We start from the raw sequence: 26,250 nt of genomic DNA, 5'->3' as shown, positions 1-26,250 counted from the left end.
AGAGTCCCTTAGTTCCTGCACAGTCCTAGTACCATGTTATTTGATCTCTGACTCTCCTAAGGATAGCCAAAATAAGAATTCAACTCTGAATGTTTGACTCAACCCCTAAATGAAAAAGAATTTAAGATATAAAAGGCCAAGATGTAGACTAAGCAATCCCATGATGGAAGCTCTAACACAAGTCACTACCTATGCCAGTGCCATTTTATTGACTTCTAGAGGTTGCAAGGCTGCCTGTTGTGAATACCTTTGACTGAAGTGAATACAATAAAGTGCCTCTGTAACTCTTCTATACTGTTTGGCTTCTGGAGCCTTTCTTCTACACAAATACTTCCAAAGATTATCACCAATATGTTTTCTTTTCCATCCTAAGTGTATAGATTAGTGGAATTTATCTGGAATTCAAACATCTGGAAAGACTGCATAGCTAGAATTTACATACACCACATTTTCTTTTGGCAAGTCTGAGACACCTGCAAGACACCTGTTAGCAGGGGTCTATTGGGATATGAATCTTTTAGAGAACATGTGGATACTGTGAAATGTGAGAAGCAGGTCACTCCATGAACAGGCAAAAGGGTAGCTGGTCCTTCTATACAATATAGATCGTGATGATGATCTTTTTTTAAATGATGATGATTTTGAATGTTAGGTTTCTGACATATTCTCAATGAACCAGAGTACTATTAACAAAGGCCCAAGTCCTCAAGCCCGGTGACTGCTGAGTAACCCGAACTTTGTGATTTTTTTTTCCTCTCTGCTTCTGAAGTCCCTTCCTAGAACTCAGCCCTATCCGAAGAACTGGAAGTAGCTACCCTGCTTACCTGCCAGTGGCCCTGGCGAACAGTGCTGAACAGGGGCACTGCCCCACGGCGGTTTGGCTGGGCCACTGCTGCCCCCTGTTCCAAGAGCAGACGGCATACCTCCAGTTTGCCCCTTCCAGCTGCAGCTGTCAGTGCTGAGGGCAGAGAACACAGAATGAGAACAGGTGGGTCTTTCCCTCTCCAGCCCTCTGTGTGAGCATGGCAGTATATCTGTGTTAGATTAATGGAACTGCTACTTTACCTCCAATGGTTATAAGCTACTTTTGTCACAAATGAAATTTTTAAAGAAAAATCATGAATAGAACCACATTTAAATGGGCTTAAAATATATGGAGACAATTGTAGATAATAAATTTATTGAAAATCACCTTTGATTAAACTTACTTGGTTTCATTTTTCCTACCTAGACTGTCTTCTCTTTTGACTTACCTCTTTTTTTGGCACCTCTTCTTAGCAACAAACTTCACATGGGTGTGTATGCATGGGTGAAATGTAGAGAGAAGGGCCTTTGCAGAGTAAGGTCTTTTTATTTTATTATTATTTTATTTATTTATTTGGCAGAGAGAGAGAGAGAGAGTGAGAGGGTACAAGCAGGAGGAGCTGCAGAGGAAGAGAGAGAAAGCAGGCTCTCCGCTGAGCAGGGAGCCCGACATGGGGTTCCATCCCAGGACTCTGGGATCCTGACCTGAGCTTATGTTTAACCGAATGGGACACCCACGTGCTCCAAGTAAGTAATTTTAAAAATTAGCTAGGAACCACTTCTGGCCAACCTCTACTCCTGGGCCCTTAAACCTAAAGAACCAAAGTCAAGAATAGCAGTCTCAGTTGGGCCAGTTTTCTTTTTTTCTTCATTAGTTGAGACAGAAGTTTCTAGTACATTTGTAGCCACTTTCATATGGAAGTCGGAGATGTTCAAGTTAATAGTCTTAAAGATGAGAAATGAGGTGTGACAAAGGTTCTGATTATAAAATAATGGAGTCACAAATAATAAAAATAGCAATAGTGACTATAAGGGACACAGCAGGAAGAAACTTAAACATTCTTTTTGTGCTATTGTCCACTCAGAGAGTAGATTCTCTGAGTGCCTATTTCATTCTCTGAGCCTGGTTCAATAGTAGCAAGAGGGATTTGGAGATAGATTTTCTATTAAGTTCATATTTGAACAAATATATATATTTCATTTGATCGTGGCATCTCAAATGCATAGGTTCTGTGTTTTAAAGAGTGGAGGAGGGTGGGGAGGATGGTAAACACGGTTACAAGGCAGCAGGAATTAATGCTTTTAAAGAAAGAGGATGGGGTCTGGGTAGCTCAGTTGGTTAAGTGTCTGCCTTTGGCTTAGGTCATGATCCCAGGGTCCTGGGATGGAGCCCCATGTAGGGCTCAGCAGGAAGTTGCCTCTCCTTCTACCTCTGTGCTCTCTCTCTCTCCCTCTCTTGCTCTCTCTCAAATAGATAAATCTTTTTTAAAAATTTAAAAAAATAAAAAAAGAGGATAGAGAACTTTTTTTACCATGCTGACTTGGACAGCTGATGTGGTAGCCAGCAAGTCCTTCCTTGATCATGGCCACCTACTCCAATGGCAAATCAGAAAAAGATAGTATTTGGTAAGTGCAGATCATATTTCAGTTTGCAAATGTTGGTATCTAATCAAGAAAGCAACTGAAATTCAAATCAAATGGTCACTTGAAAATTTTTTTCATTTAAGTACAACCAGTGGCATTTTGTCCTTGGGCTTAGTCAAATTCATCCACAACTAATTCATATGCAAAATCAAACTACCTGTAATTTCAACTAAGATAAACTTTTAAGTAACCTTTTCTTTCCTCAAGGATAAGAAGGGCTTATGAAAAAAATGTGACAGTTTTAGAAGATGTATTTACTCAAACTAGATGTATGTGTCTTGCCTTATGTGTATTTTCAATTTTGGAGCTCTTAACAGTGGCATTTCTGTCCTATTCCTAACAGGAGGGCAGAGGTTTATCTGAGGTGAGGGTCATTTCCAAGCCTTCAATGAGTAAGTATAGGTATCGATGGGTATGATTATTAAGTTGACAAAGAAGTTGTGTCTTGTTCCTTACATCAAAGTGATCTTCTCTCTTTGCCAACTTCATACTTCTAATAGTTTAGGAAAAAAAACCACTTTAATTCTTGGGTCAGAACACGAGAGTAGCTTAAGACATTGGTTAGAACTCATCATGTTGTACACCTTAACATTTACACGTTATATGTAAATTAGATCCTAGGAAAGCTGGGAAAAAAAGAATTTGACTGGGGTAGACACTCATTAGGAACCACAAGAATCATATTGTTGGCATATAAAACAAATAATTAGAAAAAATTCTAACTCTTACTCTCTGATTCCATTTAAAGTAGCTACGAGGTGATAGGGTTGCAGGGTTGCAGCAAACCTCCCTTTTAATGCCCTGTGTATGGTGGAGGGAGGGCAAATACATTCTTTTCACAAAAGAATTTGTAGCTTGTTGGAGAAAATACAAACAGTATTTCAGAATCAAGCCTTTCACACCAATGATGCCAGTTCACACAACACTGCTGAAAATTTACAACCAGTGCCCATCTTGAAAGCTAAAACTTATATTGTTCACTCTAATCTGGAGTTATACTGCTCTGGCTGGCCCATTTCAGCTCATTGGATAACACATTAATCTAAGAGGGAATGTTCCATTTGGCTTTTTTCTTTGTTGTATCATTTTTGTTGCTTAGGTTATGATGTAATTTGGTAGGAATCTCCAGCTGATGGCTGGACATGGTCATTAAAACAGCTGGCCAATTTCATCTCAGAACAACACAACTACATAAAATGGGATCTGTACTTTTCAAAATCCAAGAGCAAAAAACTGCTTTGGCTGGATTTTATGTAAGTCTTATCAAAAACTGTTACAACTTTTTAAAAGAAAGAAGATTAAGGTAAAGTCCGTTCCATAAAGCAACAAACTGATTCTTAGAGCAAACACAGCAGTTTGGAGCCAAATCTCTTCCTAAGAGACCAGTTACAGAATTTGTTCCCTAGCTTGTCAGCAGCTGATGAGATTATCTGACATAAATGGTCCTTCTTCAAAGTGGAAGGAACATCTAAGGAGTCTGAATAGGCAGACAGGATGCAGCTCAGAGATGGGGAAACAGCCAGTCTGCTTGGATGAGATGGTAACACTCAACAGAATGCGGCAAAGCTAGTGGTTCTTGTGTATATCTATTTTCAATTGTGAAAGAGTATAGCACAGACTAGGTCATGCAAGACCAATGAGAGAGAGGTGGTTGGGGAGACATAAACTGATCATTGCTATCCAAAACACTAACTAAACATTTATTGAACTATTTATCAGACACTGTCTCTGCTCTCAAGGAACACAAGGTTGAGTCAGGATGATAGACAAATAAAAAATACATTACTATCCAGTGTATAAGTGGGATGGAGATAATAGGAAGAAGCGTCTGAGAAGGTCTTCAGAAAGAGATGTTCATCTGAGCTAGATACTAAAAGAGAAACAGAAGTCTCAAAGGCATGCAAGGACAAGGGTAGGCAGGCCGGGCACAGGGAGAACACTTACAAGGCACTGAGGTGGGAGACAGTATGTTTGTTGTTACTGGAGTTACTAGAGAAGCGGGGCAAAAGAGAGGCCTAGAGATCACAACTGGTCTTCTTAGATTATACTAAATAACTTCATTAATGATACAGGTCATTAAAGGGTGGAAGCAGGAAAGTGATACCAACAGATTGTGGCTCACTAAGTTCACTCTGGTGGAAGTCACAAGGGAGATGAATCATGAAAGGGTGACAAGATCAGCGAGGAGGCAGTTGCAATAACGTAGGCAAAAAATGATAAGGGCATGAGTTATGGGTATCTTGTTTATTTTGTGAACTCTTGCTTCTTTTGGGTCATAGGATGGTTCAGGCCCTCTAGAGTTGCTAGAAGCTTTTAATGCTGGTCCTGGTTTAAGCTTGTTAGACAAGAGAAAGAGGGCATGGTGAACAATCTTATCACCTTAATTGTTTTTCTTCTGTACTGTTCCATGAGAAGTCTGTAAAAACCCTGTGGGATGGGAGGGGGCAAGCCAGATGGTGGAGGCTGGATGTAGGCAGATGCTATCAGGAAGGATAAAGAGGCTGAAAAAGAAGGACAAAGGCAACCAGTATATTCTAGTGACCTGCTTTTAGAAAATCTGCTCTGTAAAAACTCAATTATTATTTCACTATATGCTAAGATAAATTTCATTGATTCTAAGATGTACTTTTTTCCCTTCACATTTTAACATCTCTAAAACTGGGATGCATCTTGTGATTGCTGTGATAATAAAGAACTGTGTCAGTTTAATAGGCCGAGGCTTTCTTTTTTTGTAGTGGCACATAAAAAATAATGGCTATATAGTTTCCTATAGTTAATGGTGTTTTAGATTTGATACAGTAAATTATACAGATTGTTGGGGACATCACAACCATTGGATTTTGTTGTTTAGACCAGGGCTGTAGGTATAAGACCCAACCAATGGCTAGAGGTCACACACCTTCATTCTCTAATAAGGGGGACATGTGTAAGATTCTACCATTGGAGAAAACATCACAATTCAATGGGTTATTATACATTTTAAATCATATGTGCTATAAGGTAGAAAGGAACATGTATATTTAGTAAATCCATCATTATAGATAGAAAAGCAACTCATAGTCTGTTCTATATTAGTAGGGAGGTTTAGGGACATTCTTACATAGCACAGACATTATTTCCTAGAAATTTTCCCGAAGCCAAATAACTGTTTATAGATCTATAAACTGTATTACAGACGCATTTCATTCTAGCGCTATTCAAATAGCATTTTATGTTTATAATGCTGTAATTATTTCATATAAATATCAAGTTAAACACAATTCTGATTACAAGCCAACTGACATGAAGCTCTGATTTTTTTTTACAATCTTAAGATATGGTACATATTTATATAAATTAATGTAACAAACTTCATTGCGCATGTGAAAGTGAGATATTTAAAAAGTCCCGAGGCCACAGTTTTATTCTTTTTTTTAGAGGGAGGGTGGGAGGGAAAGAGAGAGAGAGGTATAAGAAGAGAGGGAGAGAGAGAATCCCAAGTAGGCTCCACACACAGTGCAGAGCCTAACACAGGGCTTGATCTCACAACCCTGAGATCATGACCTGAGCCAAAATCAAGAGTCAGATGCCTAACCGACTAAGCCACCCAGGTGCCCCCATAAAATTTTATTCTGATAAGAAATTCATATCAATAAAAATAAGTCTTCCATTTAGGTCACTCCCTTCTTAAATGTTTTTAAGAAATTCTTTTAAGTACAGTACTAGAATGTGTATGATATTCATCACTATGATTGCTAGCCTTATAATTCCTCTACATTGTCCTCATCAGGCCATAGTGCTTTTCATACTCCTGGGTTCCATGTGCATGGCCCAGCAATAGTGTGCTGGGACAGGCTGTGCTGATGGGAGCAGTAAAGCAACATGTCCCTCCCACAGTTCTTATTCAGAAGACATGGACTCCAGAGCTGCCGGCATCCTGGTCAGTTCCTTCCCCTCAGTCTGTCCTCTGGCTTCCCACAGGGTAGAGTCCCAGAGACGGCAGCTGTTTCCAGCTGCACATTTTCCTTTAATCTGTCTTGGGCTCGTAAGCTGCAGCTGCCTGGCATCTGTTCCCTTTAGTTTTACAGAGGGAGGGATTGTTTGAGAAGTAAATTCCTGAGCTTTGGACCATTCTACATGATGTTAAAGAAGCCATGAAACCTACCTATGACATTTGCCATGAATGGAAACATCAAATTTGATAGATCATTATAAATTTTAAATGAATTCAAGTGCCTCCTTTATTTTTAATAACACTTTGACTAACCAAAACACATACCCTCCTTGTTTAATAAAATATTCCCCCTAACTTGGCCATCTCAATATTGGTCTACTTTTCCTGGCTAATATGACACATATCTGTGGTGACTCTAAAGCTTTCATTGCCCTGATTTCATAAAAACATAGAAAAGGTTACTAATGTTTCTCCAGATGTTCTAGTTTAGACTTGGAGGAAAGACAGCAATCATTTCCTGCAAAGGCCACAAAGCAAGAAGCTTCTGTTTCTGTAGTAAGTACCAAGCAATATAGAAATCTCTTGGCTACAGATGAAAATGGATGCATGGGGCTGTGCCTTATAGGGTGGTACCTTCATTTTGCATCCAGATAGTAACTTTACTTATAACATATCAGTTTAACCACGTCAGATACCACTCTGCCATGATAACCTACTTGGTTAAGTCAGAGGTGTGGATAAAAACTTAACCTCCTGGTTTACAATGCAGGTGGAGTTATTTTGATGGGAGAAATATTTATACTTAACTGCTACAAGGATCATATAAAAGAAGAGAGAGGCCACAACCATTTTTTGCTCTGGTTTGGCACGCTGTAAGGAAACTTTCAGTCTTTTAAAAATATTTGGAAACAAGAGCAGGGTAAGATTTTGGTTGAAAGAAGACTCTGGTGCTAACGATGTGGAGAATCCAAAGGGAGAGAGGATTGGAAGAAGGATAGCGCTTGACTTTTTACTTTGGCTGAATCAATCTCCAGTAAAAAGCCATTAGATGGAGACTGCTAAAGGTATGTCAGAGGAAAAATCAGGGTGTGTGATGCAAAGTATCTCCATATGAACACACAACATTAATGAGAAAAGAGAGTAATGTTTACAGAAGTACCTGTCTCTCCCCAGAGACTGTCAAAACTGTTGATCTGTGCTCGCTCTACTTCTTCTTCATCTTTTTCTGGAAGATCAAGTAGGTAGGAGACAATCTGAAACAAGAAATTGTGTCAGTTCAAACTTCAGGTGGAAAACTATGCTACCAACTCTAGCCTGTGAAGTTTGAAAGATACCTGGATGACCCAAGTATGATGAAAACTCTTGCACAGAAACCAGAACTATCCCGACAAAGAAATGAAAGCTGCCATGATGAGCATTTGTTTTATTAGCTACAGTTTATACGTTTCTCTTGAACATGACTCACTTATATAGCATGTTATTTTTAAAAAATTATTTATTCCTCACATTTAAGTTAAAGAAGCAACCTCTCATTCTCCCAAAAAGAATACCAATAAATAAAGAGGCAAAAACCCAATCAATAAATAAAAACCAGAAAACAAATATGGGGAAAACAGAGGGCCTGTATTTCATCAGAGTCAGGCAATGATCTTTTTTCTGCTTGCAAGTACAAGGACTGCTCTGGGGATAATAAAGGCAGAACGAGGGGCACCTGGGTGATTCAGTGGTTGAGCGTCTGCCTTTGGCTCAGGGCATCATCCCAGGGTTCTGGGATCGAGTCCTGCATTAGGTTCCCTGTGGGGAACCTGCTTCTCCCTCTGCCTGTGTCTCTGCCTCTCTGTGTGTCTCCCACGAATAAATTAAAAAAAAAAAAAAGGCAGAACGACTACTAGCATTAAAGTGCCTGTAGAGAGAATTTAAAACCTAGAGATATTAGAAATCCCAGTTTTTTTTTAATTTTATTTTTATTTTTTTAATTTTTATTTATTTATGATAGAGAGAGAGAGAGAGGCAGAGACATAGGCAGAGGGAGAAGCAGGCTCCATTCACCGGGAGCCCGATGTGGGATTCGATCCTGGGTCTCCAGGATCGTGCCCTGGACCAAAGGCAGGCGCCAAACCACTGCGCCACCCAGGGATCCCAGAAATCCCAGTTTTACTTAATATTCCCTCGGTGACATATCAGGTCAGTTGGCAGGGTAGCTGTGTCATGGAAGTATCCCATGTAGTGGTGAGCCAACGTGTACTGACCCATGAAAGTTGAGCACTACGTTTTCAGGAATTTTGTAAGTCGGTTATAAAACGAAGCTGTTTATTAAAAATTAAATAACAAATAAATTATATTTTAAAAAAGGTTAAAAAATATAAACTCTTGTGATTTCTTAATTATTTAACTACTCTTTACATTGTCCATGCCCTTGAGGTTATTTAAATGTATTGTGTCTGTATGGTGGAAATATCACATCATGGTGTGTGCTACTATGCGTCTCTTCTCAACTCTGTGTTTAGCAATGCCACAATGGCAGCTCTATATCAGTTCTGGGGGTAGCTTGGAAATTGGCAAACATTACAAATCAAGATTTGATTTAGTGCTAAAGTCTCAAAGAGGTTCCAGTTTAATGAGTATGATTTGTAGGAGGGTGAGAAGTAGTTTAACACAGATCACATATCAAATATAATGACAATAAAGTTATTGTGAAAACAGCAAAAAAGATCATCTATAAATAATCTATGAGTTGCAACCATAGGTTGGCTGCCAATATAAATGTCACAAAAATCAAGCATTCCATTAAGAGTACTGCATATTTCATCATTTATAAACTGTGTGCTACATGTTCTTCGTATCATTAAAATTTGTACTAATTTTAAGTATGAATGCACACACACACACACACACACACACACTTCTGCTCTATTACACAATCGTCTTGGAACTGGATGTTCAATATTTCTTAGCATTTATTAATTCCATACATTTGCCACTATATTATTACTATCATTAGTAAAAATATCATTTGTATAGTGTTTAACAGTTCACTAAGACCCTTTCACACCAGCTCGTAAAAAAAGAATTTATTAGAGTCATTTTACTAATGGGAAATGAAGATTCTAAGAGATTAGGTAAACTGTCCAAGGTCCACAGCAAATGATGTAGCAAACTGGGACTCAAACCTGGTCCTTCTGAAATTTCAAATGTTGTGTTCTTCCCATTCTACACTGCCTACCCATATGAGTACAGGTCAATAAATAATCCCTAGGAGTCCAGTGTCACTGTCTGTTAAATAAGGGTGGCAAGATGGGGAGGAATTGGATTAGATGATTTCCAAACTTCTTTCCCACTCTGACATGCTATGTTCATAATTCTAGATATGCTGGTATTTGAGAATTCAAGTGCTTCATGGAGTTCAGTCTCCTATTCCCCAAAACAGTGACCAAAAAGCTAATTCACATTAATTAGTAAGATAATTTTATAATAACGCAACCATTTTCCTCCTGTTTCCTAGGTCTTTCAATACATAGCCTGAAAAAAACCTAAAAACCCTAAACCTTATCACCTGCTTTCTTACCTCCGTGTAACCCATGCTGGCTGCAGCAATGAGGGCTTGCTGGATGGCATGGCTCTTCTTAAATACTCCTTGCTGCTGGCCAGCCATTGTCCAGTCACACTGAATCAAAAATTTGACAACCTCCAGATGACCTCGGAGAGCAGCATGGACCAAAGCACACTGACCATTCTTGTCCAAATGATCCACCTAAGGGGAAGGACAGAGAAATGTATGTGAACAAAGATTTGTAGCCACACTCCTAATCCAGTCACATTGGTCCACTGCACATGACTAGACTACTAAGAGTCATCCCTTCCCATACCGTGAACCAATATCTGGGCAAATCTAGAAAGTTCTCTCCTACTCAGGCTAGATCATTGCTGAGCTAGAACTCTGGCAGATGTCCCTCAGGGGAGAACCTCTTTTCATAAGGTCAGCCTTTGTTTCCATAGAAAAAGGAACTAAAAAAACAAAATTCCCGGCTCCAGCTTTGTTTTCCTGAGGTACATTCTCTTTTGTCCTCAAATAGTTCTTTTCAGACCAAGCTTTCAAAGACTTGTAGCTCTGCTGGCACAAAAAACTGTCTTTGAAATCATAAAAGGAAAGAAAAACATTTTGAAGCTCAAATTTTTTGGTCTCCAAAGAAGCAAAATACTTCATATCATGAATCATACTTTTGACCACCAAACTTTGGTAGAGGCTGCTTTTTTCTTCCAATGGGAGAGCAGAATCTCCAAGTTCTGGTCAAAATGGCTAGAGGTACTTGGAGCTTAATGCTGGACTATGTTCCAACAGCAGCTTTTATGGTTGCAGTGCTGGTTGCAAGTTTAGGTTGAAAGGAGCCTGGTTAAGATTGATCTACCAGAAGGCAGCCAAAAGCTTCAACAGAAGAGTAGCTTTTTCTGGCAGGTGGGCTGAACACTTGACACCTAAGTTCTGCATCTGATTCTCCTCAGCTTTAGTTCCACCCAGCAATCTACTTAACAAATGTTTACTGAATGCCTACTTTGTGCAAGGTACCACATAGGATGAAAAGCGAGTAAGGCAGTAAAACATAGATCATTCTGTACTCAAGAACTTTCAAACAAGGTAGGGGAGATGCGACCAACAGGACAAAAACCTGTCCAACAAAGGATAACAAATGATGTAAGGAAAGTACAGGTGCAATAAAACTGGAGATTATTCCTACCTGGAATCAGTAACCGATTCTGAAGGAAAGGTGCTGTAGTCTAAACATTTTTGTCCCCTTGAAATCATATGTTGGAATTTCCACTCCTAATGTAATGATATTAAATGGAAAGGGGACCTTTGAGGAAGTGATAAGTATCCTACTAGAGAGGCCCCGGAGAGCTTGCTTTCTCTCTTCCACCATGGGAGGACATAACAAGAAGGTATGGTCTATAAGCCAGGAAGCTCTCAACAGATGCTCCATCTGGCACCGTGATCTTGAGACTTAGTCTCAGAACTGTGAGATATAAATGCTGCCGATTATTTATTCAATCTATGGTACTTTGTTACAGCAGCCCAAACAGACTAAGAAAAGGCCCAACTCAACTGGCTGAGATAGGAAATTATTAACTCTAGTTTTTGAAAGGGTGAGGTACATGGAGGGGGAGCTTAAACTACAAAGTTGAGAGGGTCTTTTGGGACCAGAGCATGGATATTTCTGAATGCTAGGCTAAATGGTCTGAATTTTAGTCAGAGGTAATGGAGAGTCATTCAGAATTTTCATGCTCATACTAAATTTTCAAAAACTAAGGGGATAAATAAAAAGGTGCTTTGGCTCCTTAGAGAAATGATTAATTCCTGGGCTGAGGCATTAATAGTAAACGATGAATGTGGAACATCTTGTGGTGCCAGAAAGTACAGAAATGCTGATAAAATAATTTAGTGGAAGTTGAAAGGACACAAGAGCCAACTTGAAGGAGCTCCCAAAGGCCAAATCTTAGGCAATTTGAGCAACAAAATAAATAATAATGGCAAGAGTTACAGGTCATAGTATAAAATAAATATAGAGATCCATAGTGCTATAAACAAATAATTAAACAAATACATCTATTGGGGAGAAGGGATAGCTCATCCCTGCATTAAAATTCTGACTAATAAATGTTGAAGGACTGAGGGAAATAGAAAATCGCAAAAACACCACAGCAATCATTGCCGAAAGAATCTCTGATGGATACTAAAATCAGTGGACAAAAGCATGAGAGACAAGATTTTTGTCCAGTCTCAAAGCATCTCCCTCAAAGATACTTCTTAGTTACAAAGGGAAAAAGAGGAACTTCAGGTCTGAGAAACCTAGAGGACACAATCTTACCCAAGCAATAGAGGTTAGCACCCCGTTAGCCACAGCAACATTACATACCTTCCTAAGTGCTGCAATTGTAAGGGCACAGCAACACTTCTATGATATTCTTGCTGAAAAGATATAAATTCAACCTAACAATGAGAAAATATCAAACTAAAACTGAAGAACATTCTACACCTAACTGGCTAGTATTCTTCAGTATTTTGGTGCTGACACCATGGGAGAGAGTCTGAGGATGGAGAAGGCCAGAGGACAAAATCTCAGTGAACAGTGACATTAGAAGAAGGAAAAGAGAAGAGCAACCAGACAGGCAGGAAAAGAATTCTGGGAAGTGTGTCAGTACCGCCAAGATTATTAGAGGGGTGAGAAATGAGAAAAAGTTACTTTATTTGGTGATCAGTTGTTTGTGACTTTTGAGATCAGAGTATCAGTTAAATGCCAAGAGGCTAGGTGTTTTCTTTCTTTTTTTAAAAAAGATTTTATTTTTAAGTAATCTCTACACTGAGCATGGGGCTTGAACTTATCACCCTAAGATCAAGAGTCACATGCTCTACCAACTAAGCCAGCGAGGTGCCCCCTGCCCTTATTTTTCTTAAAGAATACTATTTATTAGGCTCTGCAAGAGATGAAAAGAGACTTTATCTCTCTTTTTAAAAAGTTTATTTATTTGAGAGAGAGCACATATGTGCATGCATGTTCGCATGTGTGAGCAGGGGGAGGAGCAAAGGGAGAGGGAGAAGGAAGCAGACTGAGCACAACACAGGGCTCAATCTCATGACCCTGAGATCACAACCTGAGCCAAAATCAAGAGTCGGAGCTTAAATGACTGAGCCACCCAGGTGTCCCAAGACTTTACCTCTTTTTAAAAAGGTTTCCTCACTTTTAATTCTCATGGTGACCCCATTAATCCCTTTTATGGATGAAAACAGTGAGACTGAGAGGTTAAATGACTTGTCCAAGCCTCAGAGAAAGGAAGTGTAAATGGAGGTTTTGATCAAGTTGTGTCTGATCCCAAAGTTTATCATTTTAATGATTGTACTCTTCTTTCTCTCATGGAAGCAGGACTAAAAGTGGCTAAGGGATAGCAAGGAAGCAGAAGTGGCAAGTAGAGATGACTCTTAGGGCAGGATGGGTGGACATGGAAGGGAAGGGATGGGATGGTAGCTTCTGGTTAGCAGGAGACAGGGAAGTTGCCTTTTTGGGTTACAGGAGACATTCATAGGTTTGTTGAGAAATTAGAAAAAGAGTGAAACAAATTGTAAGAAAAGGGCAACATACAGAGATAAAAAGATATACATGGAGGCAAGGCCTTCGGAAAGAAGGGTAAAACATTTCCTTCTCTGAGGTAGAAGTGAAGTGAGTGTCGGTAGGATTAAGAGTTTTGAGACAGAGGCACATGGAGATGACCTCAATCTTTGTAACCCAGGAGGGCACGAGGTGTGACAGGGTCTTGAGAAGACTGCAAATGATTTCCCTATCTGCTCTGGGGGAAACGGGAGATGGCTAGAATGATAACTGGGCAGGAGGAAAGACCCAACTGCAGCTGGAATATGAACTGACAGCAGTAATAAGGCCCAGTTGTTCTGGTTTTACAGATGTTCATTCAAATGAATAGGACGTTATAGGTCCGTGTCACGGTGGACACCCAAGGCTCTAGGATCTCACTGAGAGTCTCATGTCCCACTTTCCAAAGGTCTCAGCAGTCCCCCATTCTTCTCTGGTAGGAACAATGGACGACACCTCAGCACGAGGTTGCACATATTACTTATATTTCACTGCAAAACCACCAAAATCCTCTGTTTTCAAGACTGAAACAAAATGCCACAAGGCTACAATTTTCCCCAGAGGCTTACAATTTTGAGACCAGTATTTTTCTCTTCACCGAAATTTTGAAATTGAGTTCTTTTATATCAGCAGCTCTTGAGATACTATAAAGCAAACACTTTCCCAGAATGGTCTTCAGAGAATTAAAGTATAGTAGCAGAAACACTGAGTGCCCCTGGCTGGTCTGAATATAAACAGGGAATCATGTTCTCTTCATACCTCTGCGATGTGGGTCTTCAAGGCTAAGGTGAGGGAGTCTGGCCTATGTTCTTACCTCCACGGCTAACTTCTCTTCTCTACACATGAAAGGCTTAGCGCCTATGGGCACGGTTCAGTTCAGACTTCCCACAGCCTCTTTGCATCTTCACTTCTTCCTCGCTCTGTGCTCAGCAGAGAATTCCTTGGTTTTTAGTGGGGACTTTCTGTGGCTGCTGCTAAAGTGCAGTTTCCTAAATGCTTCCCAAGGGTTTTACCAGAGGCGGTATGGAATGGGCAGTGGCAAGTGGGCAAACACTGAGATGTCTGCAGAAGCAGTACTCCCCACGGCCTGATCCCGCTGGGTCTGATGTGCTCAGCCCAGACTCGAGGTAACACAGGGGAAAAGGAAGACTCTATGGCAGGGAGAAAAAGTGGGGGCAGGACAAGTAGCCGGGTAGGGAAACATTACCTTGGCACGTTTCTTGCATAGCAGCACAACGATGCTCAGGTAGCCCGCTGCTGCTGCGTAGCCCAAGGGAGTCAGGCCACTTTCAGAAGAGGCATCCACGTTGGCCCCAAACTCCAACAGCAGGGCCACCATTTCTGTGTAGCCAAGATGAGACTGGACACACAGAATTGGAGCATTATTTAAAACCTCTGTCCGGTAATTAATGTTGGCACCTCCCAAAATCAGCAGCCGGCTGACCTAGAAATAAGTAAACAGAAATTACACTCAGGCAAGTATCAGTTGCATCCTTTCAGTCCTTTAATGAAGTCACCCGGGACCCCATACAACAGCACCTAGTAGCATTCAGTAACTGCTTTATTTTATACCTTTTTTGATACCTTGCCTTCAGAAAGGGATGTAAAAGGTCTCCTTTACACGAACTGCTCAGTCATAAGAGCAAATGCCACCACACTATAGTGCTGAATGAACACAGTCTCTACTAAGTGAACTGCTGGTCAGAAAAGCTCCTACCAAAACAAAGCCTACCTAAGATCGATTTACTGCCTAGAAGCAGGAGGACCTAATCCTATAAATCAGAGTTAGTTCATATAAGGCAGTAGCTCAACAGGTGTGGTCTTCAATTCACAGAATAAAATACAATTAAAATATATTAGATTATCAATAAAATGTTGATTGACAGTAAAGAGTCTAAGGTTAAGTCAAAGATCAGTTAAATAGCTACTTAAGGGCAGCCCCGGTGGCTTAGTGGTTTAGCGCTGCCTTCAATCCAGGGCATGATCCTGGCTACCCGGGATCCAGTCCCATATTGGGCTCCCCACACAGAGCCTGCTTCTCCCTCTGCCTGTGTCTCTGCCTCTCTGTCTAATAAATAAATAAAATCTTAAAAAAAAAGCTACTTAAATGTCCTAATTTTATTTTTGCGCAGCTAATTCTTTAATTTGTCTATAATTTACAAGCATTTACCTTTATATTTGGAGTGTAGAGATTCCGTAAAGATGCCAATGCCATGGAAAGACCTTCTGTGCTATAAGAGATCCAGAGACCTTGGAGGATGGAAGATGACACACCAACTTTTTTACTCAAACCCTGAAAAAGAAACAGACAATTAAATTATTAGCCCAGCTGAAGAGTACCATGAGTAGTTAGTGGCTTCTAGGTTTGTGGTACTAAGAAATGAGAGTAAAGTCTTGCCCTAACTACGTCCATGTCCAGCAAAACCAATCCACCTATGGGGACAAAGAACAGTCCTGTAGGAACAGGCTGATTTAAACTGTCCCTACCTTAGTAGTCTCTGGCAACAAATCTACTTAATACCCTTCTTTTTCTGTTGTGTCTGGATGTAATTCTTTCCCCATACCTTTTCTATTAGCCTTCTTGAATCACTCTCTTAAATTCAAGTTACTAAAGTACACACCATGACAAAGATAATGCAATGTGGTCACTGATCTCCATCTCATTTTATTCCTTGGCATTTGGGAAAATGATGTTTCCCAGTCTCTACAGTTAGTGGAGTGGGCCATGTGTCTGACTTCTGGCTAGTGAAGTATGGGCAGAAATAGTATGTTGTGTCCAGGGATGGCCCTAAAGCCCCACATTTTCTATTGCTCCTCTTGACTGAAGGATGAAGGATCCAGTGGAGGATTTGGAGGTTCTAGACTATTTCAGAATCACTGCAAGGAGGAAGCCTGCCTAATGATCTGCCCTGGACTGCAATATGAAAGAGAAATGAACAAAGCCACTGAGATCTTACAGGTTTGTTACAGAAGCTAGCACTCCTCACCCTGCCTAATACACTCTAAAGTGATCACATCTGTTTATGTTAGGAAAACAACAACATAGGTTTGATCACCATCAGCAATAAATTTTCTTTAGTATGACTGGCATAGGTTCCATTGCATGTACTAATGTTTGCTCCTTTCATTGCGGCTTCTTCCAAGGTCAGAATTTTTTTTTGTATTTTTTTTAATTGGATTTCGATTTGTCAACATACAGCCTAACACCCAGTGCTCTTCCCATCAAGTGCCCCCCTCAGTGCCTGTCACCCAGTCACCCCATCTCCCCGCCCACCTCCCCCTCCACTAATCCATTTGTTTCCCAGACTTTGGAGTCTCTCATGTTCTGTCACCCTCTCTGATATTTCCCACTCATTTTCTCTCCTCTCCCTTATAATCCCTTTCACCGTTTTTTTTATATTCCCCATATGAATGTAACCATATAATGTTCGTCCTTCTCCAATTGCAAAGGTCAGAAAATTTTTAAAAAATTTCTGGATAGTCAGATATTCTATCATTTTACTATTCTGTCTATATCTGATAAAGTGAGTAAAGCAGGAAATCCCAAGGGAAGGAAGGTACTAACAATGAATGGTACCTAATAAAGTGGCTCTGGGGAGGTATTCTCTTAAAAAACTTAAGCTACTTCTGCCTGCTTTGTTCCTTGAAATGCAGGTTGTTCTTACCTAGAATACCTACTTATGTCCAAAATAGCAATTCATGGCCAACATTGTTTTATTTATACTCCTAACTCTATTCTCCCCTTTTCCCATAACTGAATTATTTTGAAGCTATTTCAGTAAATGCCTCTAAAAAAATAAGGGGTCTTTTTAAAGCAAAGCCCAACATCATTATCATACCTAAAATTAACAAGGATTCTATAATATGAAATATCTAGTGTTCAAATTTCCTTGACTGTATCAAAAAGAGAAACTTTTTTTTTCTAAGTTGTGATCCATAGAAGGTCCACATACTGTAACTGGTTTTAAAACTTTAAAAATGTAAAGAAAGGGATCCCTGGGTGGCTCAGCGGTTTGGCGCCTGCCTTTGGCCCAGGGCGCAATCCTGGAGACCCGGGATCGAATCCCACGTCGGGCTCCCAGTGCATGGAGCCTGCTTCTCCCTCTGCCTGTGTCTCTGCCTCTCTCTCTGTCTATCATGAATAAATAATAAATAAAATCTTTAAAAAAAATAAAAATGTAAAGAAAAATGAGATATTCTTCTATTAATTTCTTAAATAAAATACTGTGCACATATTTCACACATGTACACATGGTTTTGCCTCATTTTATTTCAAGAGAGACATAGTAGTCCGTTATATGGATATATCATAATCAACATTTACTTATAGATGAGTTAGGTTCTAGAGCTTACCTCCACTGTAGATCCTGGAAAACCAGGAACTTAGCTCTGACTCCCTCTTTGGGCCTCAGTCTCCTAATCTAGACTATATGTGAGCCTCATCAGATCTTCTGAGAGAAAAGTAAACTATATTAACCAATTATACAGAAAAGTCATTAGAAATAAATATTTATAGTCCAATAGAGGAAGCTTTTAGTAATAGAAGACAAGCTCTATATATTATGGTTGAAGGAAAAAAAAAAGGAAGGGAATTCAGCATTTATTCAGTATCTACCAAGTATCAGGTTTTGTACTAGGGCCTCTGATACATTAGCTCCTTTAATCTAATCTCCATGACAGCCTATGAAGTTGAATTTATTACTATTTTTATATAGGAGGAAACAATGCAGAGAGGGCTAAGTAATTTGTCCAAAGTCATAGAACCATTGAAATGTAGAGCTGGAATTTGAAGCCAAGTTCTTTTTTTTTTTTTTCTTTTTGAAGCCAAGTTCTTTTAACACGACCTTTAGTTCATGCTCCTTCCATTAGACCAAGTTAAACCTGAGTAAGGACTTCAATTCTGAATTCTTAGCTGGAAAGTAGCAACTAAAATAAATGAAGCAGCTGATTGTTGGCTTCTCCCTTTACCTTTAATTCTTAACCATTCTCCACCTCTGAGTGTCTTTTCCAAAACTGTCCTTTTTTTATCCTATAGGCTTTACTCTTGGCTGTGACCTTTACTCTTACGATTTCCTTCCTTCCTTCCTTCCTTCCTTCCTTCCTTCCTTCCTTCCTTCCTTCCTCCCTCCCTCCCTCCCTCCCTTCTTTCTCTTTCTTTTCTTTTTAAAGATTTATTTATTTATTTATTTATTTATTTATTTATTTATTTATTTATGAGAGAGAGAGAGAGAGAGAGGCAGAGACACAGGCAGAGGGAGAAGCAGGCTCCATGCTGGGAGCCTGATGTGGGACTCGGTCCCGGGACTCCAGGATCATGCCCTGGGCCAAAGGCAGGTGCTAAACCACTGAGCCACCCAGGGATCCCATCTCTTTTCTTTTCTTTTTTTTCTTTTCTTTCAAGATTTTATGTATTTATTCATGAGAGACACAGAGAGAGAGAGGCAGAGACACAGGTAGAGGGAGAAGCAGGCTCCATGAATGGAGCCTGATGCGGGACTCCATCCCAGGATTCCAGGATCATGCCTTGGGCCGAAGGTGGCGCTAAACTGCTGAGTCACCCAGGGATCCAACTCTTATGATTTCAACTAAGAATTCTTTCTTTTCTAACTATGATATTTAAAGCAAAACTATGACTATGACCTGTAATGGTCAACTTTCTCTTTAACACTGACTTATGTGAAATTCCTTAGATATGTTCACTTAATCCATAGAATATTATGAAGATTATCCTACAGAAGAATAACGCTGGACCAGTGTTTATTAAAGTTACATGGCAATTCTATTTTTGTTCAAGATCTCTGGCAACACAGGGAGTTCAGAAAATGCTGTATGTAGCTTCTTGGGAAGATAGAGCAACTCACTCCTCTGCTCAGGGCCTGTAAGTTTGGGCTTAATTTTCTTGAATGTAAATTGTTTCTTTTTTCTGTGTGATACCCAGGACAGTTTGGTCATTTAGGGATACCAAAGGAATTTTAAATGAAAAACCCTAAGATGTTTAGAGAAAAGCTGGATGTTCTCAGAATACCAAGTCATAATTTCTGCTTAAGGAGACTTGGGTGTATGTCTAATTCTGGTCATGGTGGATCTAAACTTGATCCTGCTAAGGACAACTAGAAAAGAACTGTACAAAATTTAAAAATTATCTTCATTAATGACATGGGAGGAATAATAAGTGGAAGAATTACTAGACCAAGGAAGGATAGGATGGAGCCCAGGAGAGCAGTTTAGAGCTATTTTTCTTGTTGATGTGTTTGCCATTTCTGCAGAGTTAGCAAGGAGTATTTTTGATAGCTTTGGGATTTTTAGGGCAGTGAAACACTTCTATATGATACTGTAATGGTCGATACATATTAGCCATTTGGCAAAATCGACAGAAGGATACAACCCATTTAAACCCTAACATAAACTATGGACTTCAGTTAATAATGATGCGTCAATATAGGTTCATCAATTATAGCAATACATTACACCAATGTAAGAAGATAATACTAGGGCAAACTGTGGTGGGAGAGTGAGTTATATGGAAATTCTCTGTATTTTCTTTAAACCTAAAACTGCTCTAAGAAATAGTCTATTAATAAAAAACAAACAACAACAAAAAACAAAACAAAAAAACAAACAAAAAAACCTGGATTCTATTCTAGAACAATGAATGATAATCTCTGGGAGTAAAGCTCAGGTGTGTGTGTGTGTGTGTACATATGTTTAAAGTTCTCCAGGAGAATCTAATGTATAGCCAAAGTTGAAAGCCAATGATAACCTATAGATAAATCTCGAATATACAAAGTTGAGTGAAAAAGTTATAGAATTATATGAAGAGTATGATTCTGTATATGTCAAGTTTAAAACATAATGAAATAATTCTGTATATTGTTTATAAAGACATTTCTATGTTGGAAAAGTATAAAATATGGGTAAGAACACATGTGAACTTCAGGGTAGAGATTATCTCTGAAAAGGGAGAGAAACAGGATTAAGAGAGAGCTTCTACTATATGTGTTACATTTTCATTTCTTCAAAATAAAGAAAATTATTTGAAGCAAATATGGAAAAATCTTAATATCCATTAAATCTGGTAGATAGTATTCAATTATTCAGTTTTCTGTGCTTTCTGGTATGTTTGAAATATAATAACATTTTAAAAGGAGGGGAATAGGGATATTTCTTCCTCTGAGGCAAGAGAAAGGGAGGTAAGAATTGATGATACTGTAGACTAATTTTTTGGTGAGAGGAAGGGAGTAGTTAAGGGAAGTCACACTCAATGGCTTTGATTTCTTCAGTGACTCATAAGTCAGGTTGTTTGTGGAGTTAGTTGAGAGCCAGATAAAAAAGAAATGGGAAAAGGAACTGAGTAAAAATAGACCTTGGTCAATGAACTTCAGTGAAATGGTCCAGTAAATAAGTGGCAAAGCAGCACTGAGGGTCCCCATGAGGCTGAAGTAGATAGATAGGAAAGAAGCCTGAAATAATAGAGCTAGACTCTAGGATTTGGAATATGAGCTTTACATGTGCCACGGACTTGCTCTACTGATTTCTTCTGCTTGGTGGGGTTGACTCTTTGTTTCTATGAGATATAAGAGGAAAGAGTTTCAGTTTAGTTAAATTTTACCCAACAGATGTGATAGGAAGGATCCCATTATTAGGAAGGATATAGCCAAAAATAACTTGTAATTAATTCTGAGCTGATGGATTCTTAAAGAGAACTTTTGGTTCAAATAACCAGAAAAAGTGTTTTTTTAATATCTGTAACTAATGCCCAAGCAACAAGGGATCTCTTTTTGTCAGAGATAGATGGTAATGGAGTCCCTTCCTTAAATATTTGTTAAAGTCTAAATTTACAACACTGTTTATTAGCTGGTAGAAAGCCTGCTCAGTAGTAGTGAATACAAACAGGAAAAGCATAAAGAAATGACAGCAATCTCATCTTAGGGATCTTAGCTATGGCTCAGGTATCTTAGGTAAAACTAACCTAGGTGGCTCATCCAAAGAGGTTTTTTAAGGCAAATTATTTAAAAGTATATCATTAGTGATCCACCTGTAGTTATTCAAGCATCTTAAATAAATCATTACTATTCTTATCTGACCATCCATGTGGCTATGTTGAGTTATAATAAAAAGATCCTAGTAAACAAAGGGGTTGGCAAACTATGGCCTGGGGCTAAATCCAGCTTTTCACTAGTTTTTATAAATAATATTTTACTGGAATATGACCCTATAAATTTATATCTGCACCACCTCTGGTTGTTTTTGAATTACAATGGCAGAGTTAAGCAGTTTCAACTCAGATTATATGGACTACAAAGCCACATTTGCTGATTACTGCCGTAGAGGGTGCTAGGTAACCTCTGAAAAGGTTATATTACCATCTGGAATTTATGCTCATTATTAATTCTTATTAGTAGGCAAGACATTATTGTTAATAATTTTTAAAAAAGATTTTATTGATTCATGAGAGACAGAGAGAGAGAGAGAAAGAGAGAGAGAGAGAGAGAGAGGCAGAGAGAGAGGCAGAGATATAGGCAGAGGGAGAAGCAGGCTCCCTGGGAGGAGTCCCATGCGGGACTAGATCCCAGGACTCCGGGATCATGCCCTAAGCCAAAGGCAGATGCTCAACCGCTGAGCCACCAGGCATCTAAGGCCTGTTAATAATTTTTTTTTCTGTTAATAATTTTGATCATAAAACCTTATATTAGATATATGTCTAAGTACTTTTCTTTTATATATATATCTATGATTCTTTTAACAATCCTGAGAGTTAGATATTGTTACCATTTTACAGATGAGAAAACAGACTGCTTAACTGAAATGGTAAAGTCTGTACTGGAATCCATGCCTTTTGACTGATGTCGAAGGATCTTTCTTCTACCCACCAGATGCCTACTTATAGCATCTTTCCTCCCGGTCAACAGTTCTGTTCTAGTAAGAAATGTTACAGAACTGAACAATCAAAGAAACATTTTAGAGGGCCGCATTTAGGGAGCTAATCACAAGAGCATTCCAAAACCCTTCTGGTGGCCAGACTCAATCCAATGAAACACCCTGCATTACAAACTAGATTGAAATATCTCTGGCCACAATTTACAAATAGCTTGCTTTCTTTTCATAGATTAAAAAAAAATCTAAATAGCAATTAGAGGATTACAAAATAACCATAAGTGTGCAATACCAGTGGTCATTAGGGAAGTGCAGATTGAAACTACAGTGAGATACCAGTTTGCACTAAAATGGCTACAATAAGACAGACAATATCTAACAAATGTTGGCAAGGGCTTGAAAAAACTGGAACCCTCATACACTGTTGGTATGCAGCTTGGAAAATATATTGGCAATTCCTCAAAATGTTAAAGAGTTACTATATGACTTAGTAATTCCATCTTGGTATATTTCCAAGAGACGTGAAGACATGTTCATATAAAAACCTAAACACTATTGTAAATGTATTAAATGTCACTGAGCTGTTCACTTTAAAATGGATAGTTTTATTTAAAAAATAAAATAAAAAAAGGGACGCCTGGGTGGCTCAGCGGTTTAGTGCCTGCCTTTGGCCCACGGTGTGATCCTGGAGTCCCAGGATCGAGTCCCACACCGGGCTCCCTGCATGGAGCCTGTTTCTTCCTCTGCCTATGTCTCTGCCTCTCTCTCTGTGTCTCTCGAATAAATAAATAAAATCTTTAAAAAAATCAAAAAAGGGAAAAATCTGTAAGCTAATGTTCACAGCAACATTATTCATAATAGCCAAAAAGTAGAAATAACCCAAATGTCCAACTAGTAAATGGATAAATAAAATATGGCATATCTACAAAACAGAATATTACTTGGTAATAAAAAGGAATTGAGTGGGGTGCCTGGGTTAGTTGGTTAAGCATCCAACTCTTGATTTTGGCTCAGGTCATGATCTCAGGGTCATAAGATCCAGCCCTGCATTGGGATCTGTGCTTAACGTGGAGTCTTGTCCTTCTCCCTCTGTACTTACCTTCTGCATGTGTGCGCTCTATCTCTAAAATAAATAAATTTTTAAGAATCTTAAAAAAAACAAGGTATCAAGTGCTGATACCTGTTATAACACAGATAAACCCTGAAAAAATCCTCAAAGAAGCCAGACACAGAAGGCCACACAGAAAAGTCAAATCTATAGAGATGGAAAGCAGGTTGGTGGTTGCCAGGGAAGTATGAGGAGTACCTTCAAGGAGGCATGAGATTTATTTTTAGGGTGATGGAAATGTACTATTAGTAGTGATAGTTACACAACTCTGTAAATATACTAAAAGTCACTGATTTGTATACTTAAAATGGGTTACTTTTATGGTATAAAAATTATACTTCAAAAAAATTATACTTCAATAAAGCTGTTAAAAACAGAAAGAATGAAAAGGGCTCCTTAGCCAGCTGAATATCCAGAATTTCAGGTCTATAATCTTGTGTTGGTTGTTAATGATACTGTATGCAACTTTTCATGAACAAAGATAAAGCAGAGAATTTAAAATTAATTGGAAATAAATATAAATTGGACTATGTGTCATTGCTGATTGGGAGTTCTAAATGTACTGGTTTAATCATAGAGTCTGTCTTTGCCTTTTCATGACCTTCAACTGTAGGGACTGAAAATTCTAGTACTCCGGGAGAAGCTAAAGTGTATCGACAGGGAGCACTGTGCATTTAAAAGACCCTGAAAAGTATACCATCAGGAAAGTCATAGTCCACGTCTACATTCTTCAGCCCATGGTCATGTCATCACCATATGCTGTGCACCCGAGTATTTATGGCCTGAATCACACATGGAGCCAGTCTTATCTCAGCAACCATGTTGTCTGCAGCAACATAAGATAAAACTGTGTCAACGATAGGAGTGTGTTGTTTAAATGTAGGTTTTCGTTATTGGATATAATCACACTAGGTCAAAGAAACTTCATATCATTTATCTGGTAATGTGTTATTTGTTTATTTTATAGTGCAGAAAAGACAGGAATCAACTTCTTTGCATCTGATCCAAGGCAGATGGTGAAGCTAAAAGCTTAAGTGTTTAAAGTGGTAATGCTTAATACTTAAGTTACTTTTCTATCTAACTGAAGGATAATGATCTCAGAGTTTGTAGAAGTAGCAGACACTTTTTGGTCCACTTGAAGTTGGAATGAGACACCTGGCCTGTTATTTTAGTCTCACTCTGTTCCCGCTAAGTAAGGTCACCGGGTAAAGTCATTTTTGGTACAGTGATTTGTTAGATAAGACAATTATGATTCAAATAAAGGACTTGTCACTGTGGGTTTCACTTCTGTACCTCTGCTGAACAGGTTTCTCTGGCTGTGAGCTTATATGCTGGGAAGAATTTGCTAGGCTCTTGGAGTTGCCCTTAATGCCATCCTTCTCTCTGAAGAGAACTGTTTTATCTTTAACAGTATCCCTCGGGGGAAATCCGACACAGAGAACTATTTGAGATACTTGTATTTCTCAATCCTGAGGCAGGAAAAGTACTCTGAAGAGATTGCAGGGTTGGAGGTAGCAGATGCAACAGCAAACTGTGGGCTAGAAAAACCAGGAGAACAAATTTCTTTCCTGACTTTTGTGCTTTATCCCACAACTATTATTTAGACTGTAAATTCCTTGAAATTAGGGACTTTATCTTTTTTGTTTTTGTATCCCTAGGACCTAGTACAGTGCCCATGTAAGTGCTAAATAAACAAATGAATGCATTCACAAAAAATAGGTGAATTATGTGCCATTGTCTGGATTACAAGGCTCTACTCCAGGCTTATGAATGCCAAGAGAGAGGGATGCTGATCCTATAGAGTTCTTAAAAGTTTTGAAATTATTGGGAGAAAAATTAGGATTATAATTTGAATGAAGAAATGGGAGAAGTAGCTCAAAGAAAGGTTATTGCTGGTTCCACATAAACAATTGGAAAACCATAACATCAGGAATATTAAAATCTTTATAAAACTCTAAGAAAATTGAGAGAGTAATTGCTCTCAGTGCCTTTTTTTTCAGACATTGTGAAAATCTGCAACTAATTGCTATAGCACGACTGTCTTCAGGAGACGGTAAGTCATATATGGAGTACACATATATATGTGTCTACTTCTTACCTAAATGATTATACTTGTACATCTCCTGAAAAGGCCTAGCAATCTGCTAAACTGGGAGATGACAAATGTGGTTCTCTTTCCAAAGGCCTGAAGAGGAACAGGCCACAAATTTTAGGGGATGGATCAATTCTACAACAAAAAGCAGGGACTACACTGAAATGAGAGTAACTTCATACATAGTGTTAAAGAAAACCTGCTGGAGCTAGAAAGGAAAACTTAACTTCTCTAATTACCTTAAAAATGTGTGCTTTGAGGATGTGATGTCCCAGTTCAATAGTCTGCTGTCGGTTTAGTTTTCCCTCTTGGCGGGAAAACCAGAAAGCAAGTAATGTGTGACCACTCCTGCAAAGAAAAAGAGACTCATTTTAGAATTTTAATGCTCCAATTCTGCATTGGGTGGGGTATTGTTCATACCTCCAGTGAAACATTGTTTCATTCAACCAGTTTCTAAGAGAGGGGACCTGCTGCTGGGCAAATAATGGGGATTGAAAGGTCCCTAGCTTTTACCAGTCCTTTACCCAGATTACATGTGTGAATATCACAAAATGTCATTTCTAGTTGGCTTACACCCATCCCACACACAGATGGCATTAAAAGATGCATTTTTATTTTCTGTCTCTGTGAACTCCTCTTATTTTACCCGTGCTTTAAA

General features: G+C 38.9%; 1 protein-coding gene across 5 annotated transcripts in view; it reads right to left on the bottom strand.

Moving 5' to 3' along the window:
• TANC2 (tetratricopeptide repeat, ankyrin repeat and coiled-coil containing 2) overlaps positions 1-26,250 on the bottom strand; it is a 366,267-nt gene that overhangs the window by 21,133 nt on the left and 318,884 nt on the right. For all 5 annotated transcript variants that reach the window (XM_055321616.1, XM_055321584.1, XM_055321595.1 and 2 more), the window contains 6 exons: positions 25,832-25,940; positions 15,689-15,811; positions 14,726-14,962; positions 9,948-10,133; positions 7,542-7,635; positions 825-958 (listed from right to left, as the gene is read on the bottom strand). In XM_055321616.1, the coding sequence (XP_055177591.1) occupies positions 825-958; positions 7,542-7,635; positions 9,948-10,133; positions 14,726-14,962; positions 15,689-15,811; positions 25,832-25,940 (883 nt within the window). The remainder of the gene's footprint in view (positions 1-824; positions 959-7,541; positions 7,636-9,947; positions 10,134-14,725; positions 14,963-15,688; positions 15,812-25,831; positions 25,941-26,250) is intronic.

This window comes from Nyctereutes procyonoides, unplaced genomic scaffold (genome assembly GCF_905146905.1).
Source record: "Nyctereutes procyonoides isolate TBG_1078 unplaced genomic scaffold, NYPRO_anot_genome, whole genome shotgun sequence".
NCBI classification, from domain to species: domain Eukaryota; kingdom Metazoa; phylum Chordata; class Mammalia; order Carnivora; family Canidae; genus Nyctereutes; species Nyctereutes procyonoides.
Note: the sequence above shows the minus strand (reverse complement) of the source record. Positions and strands in the feature narration are given on the sequence as shown.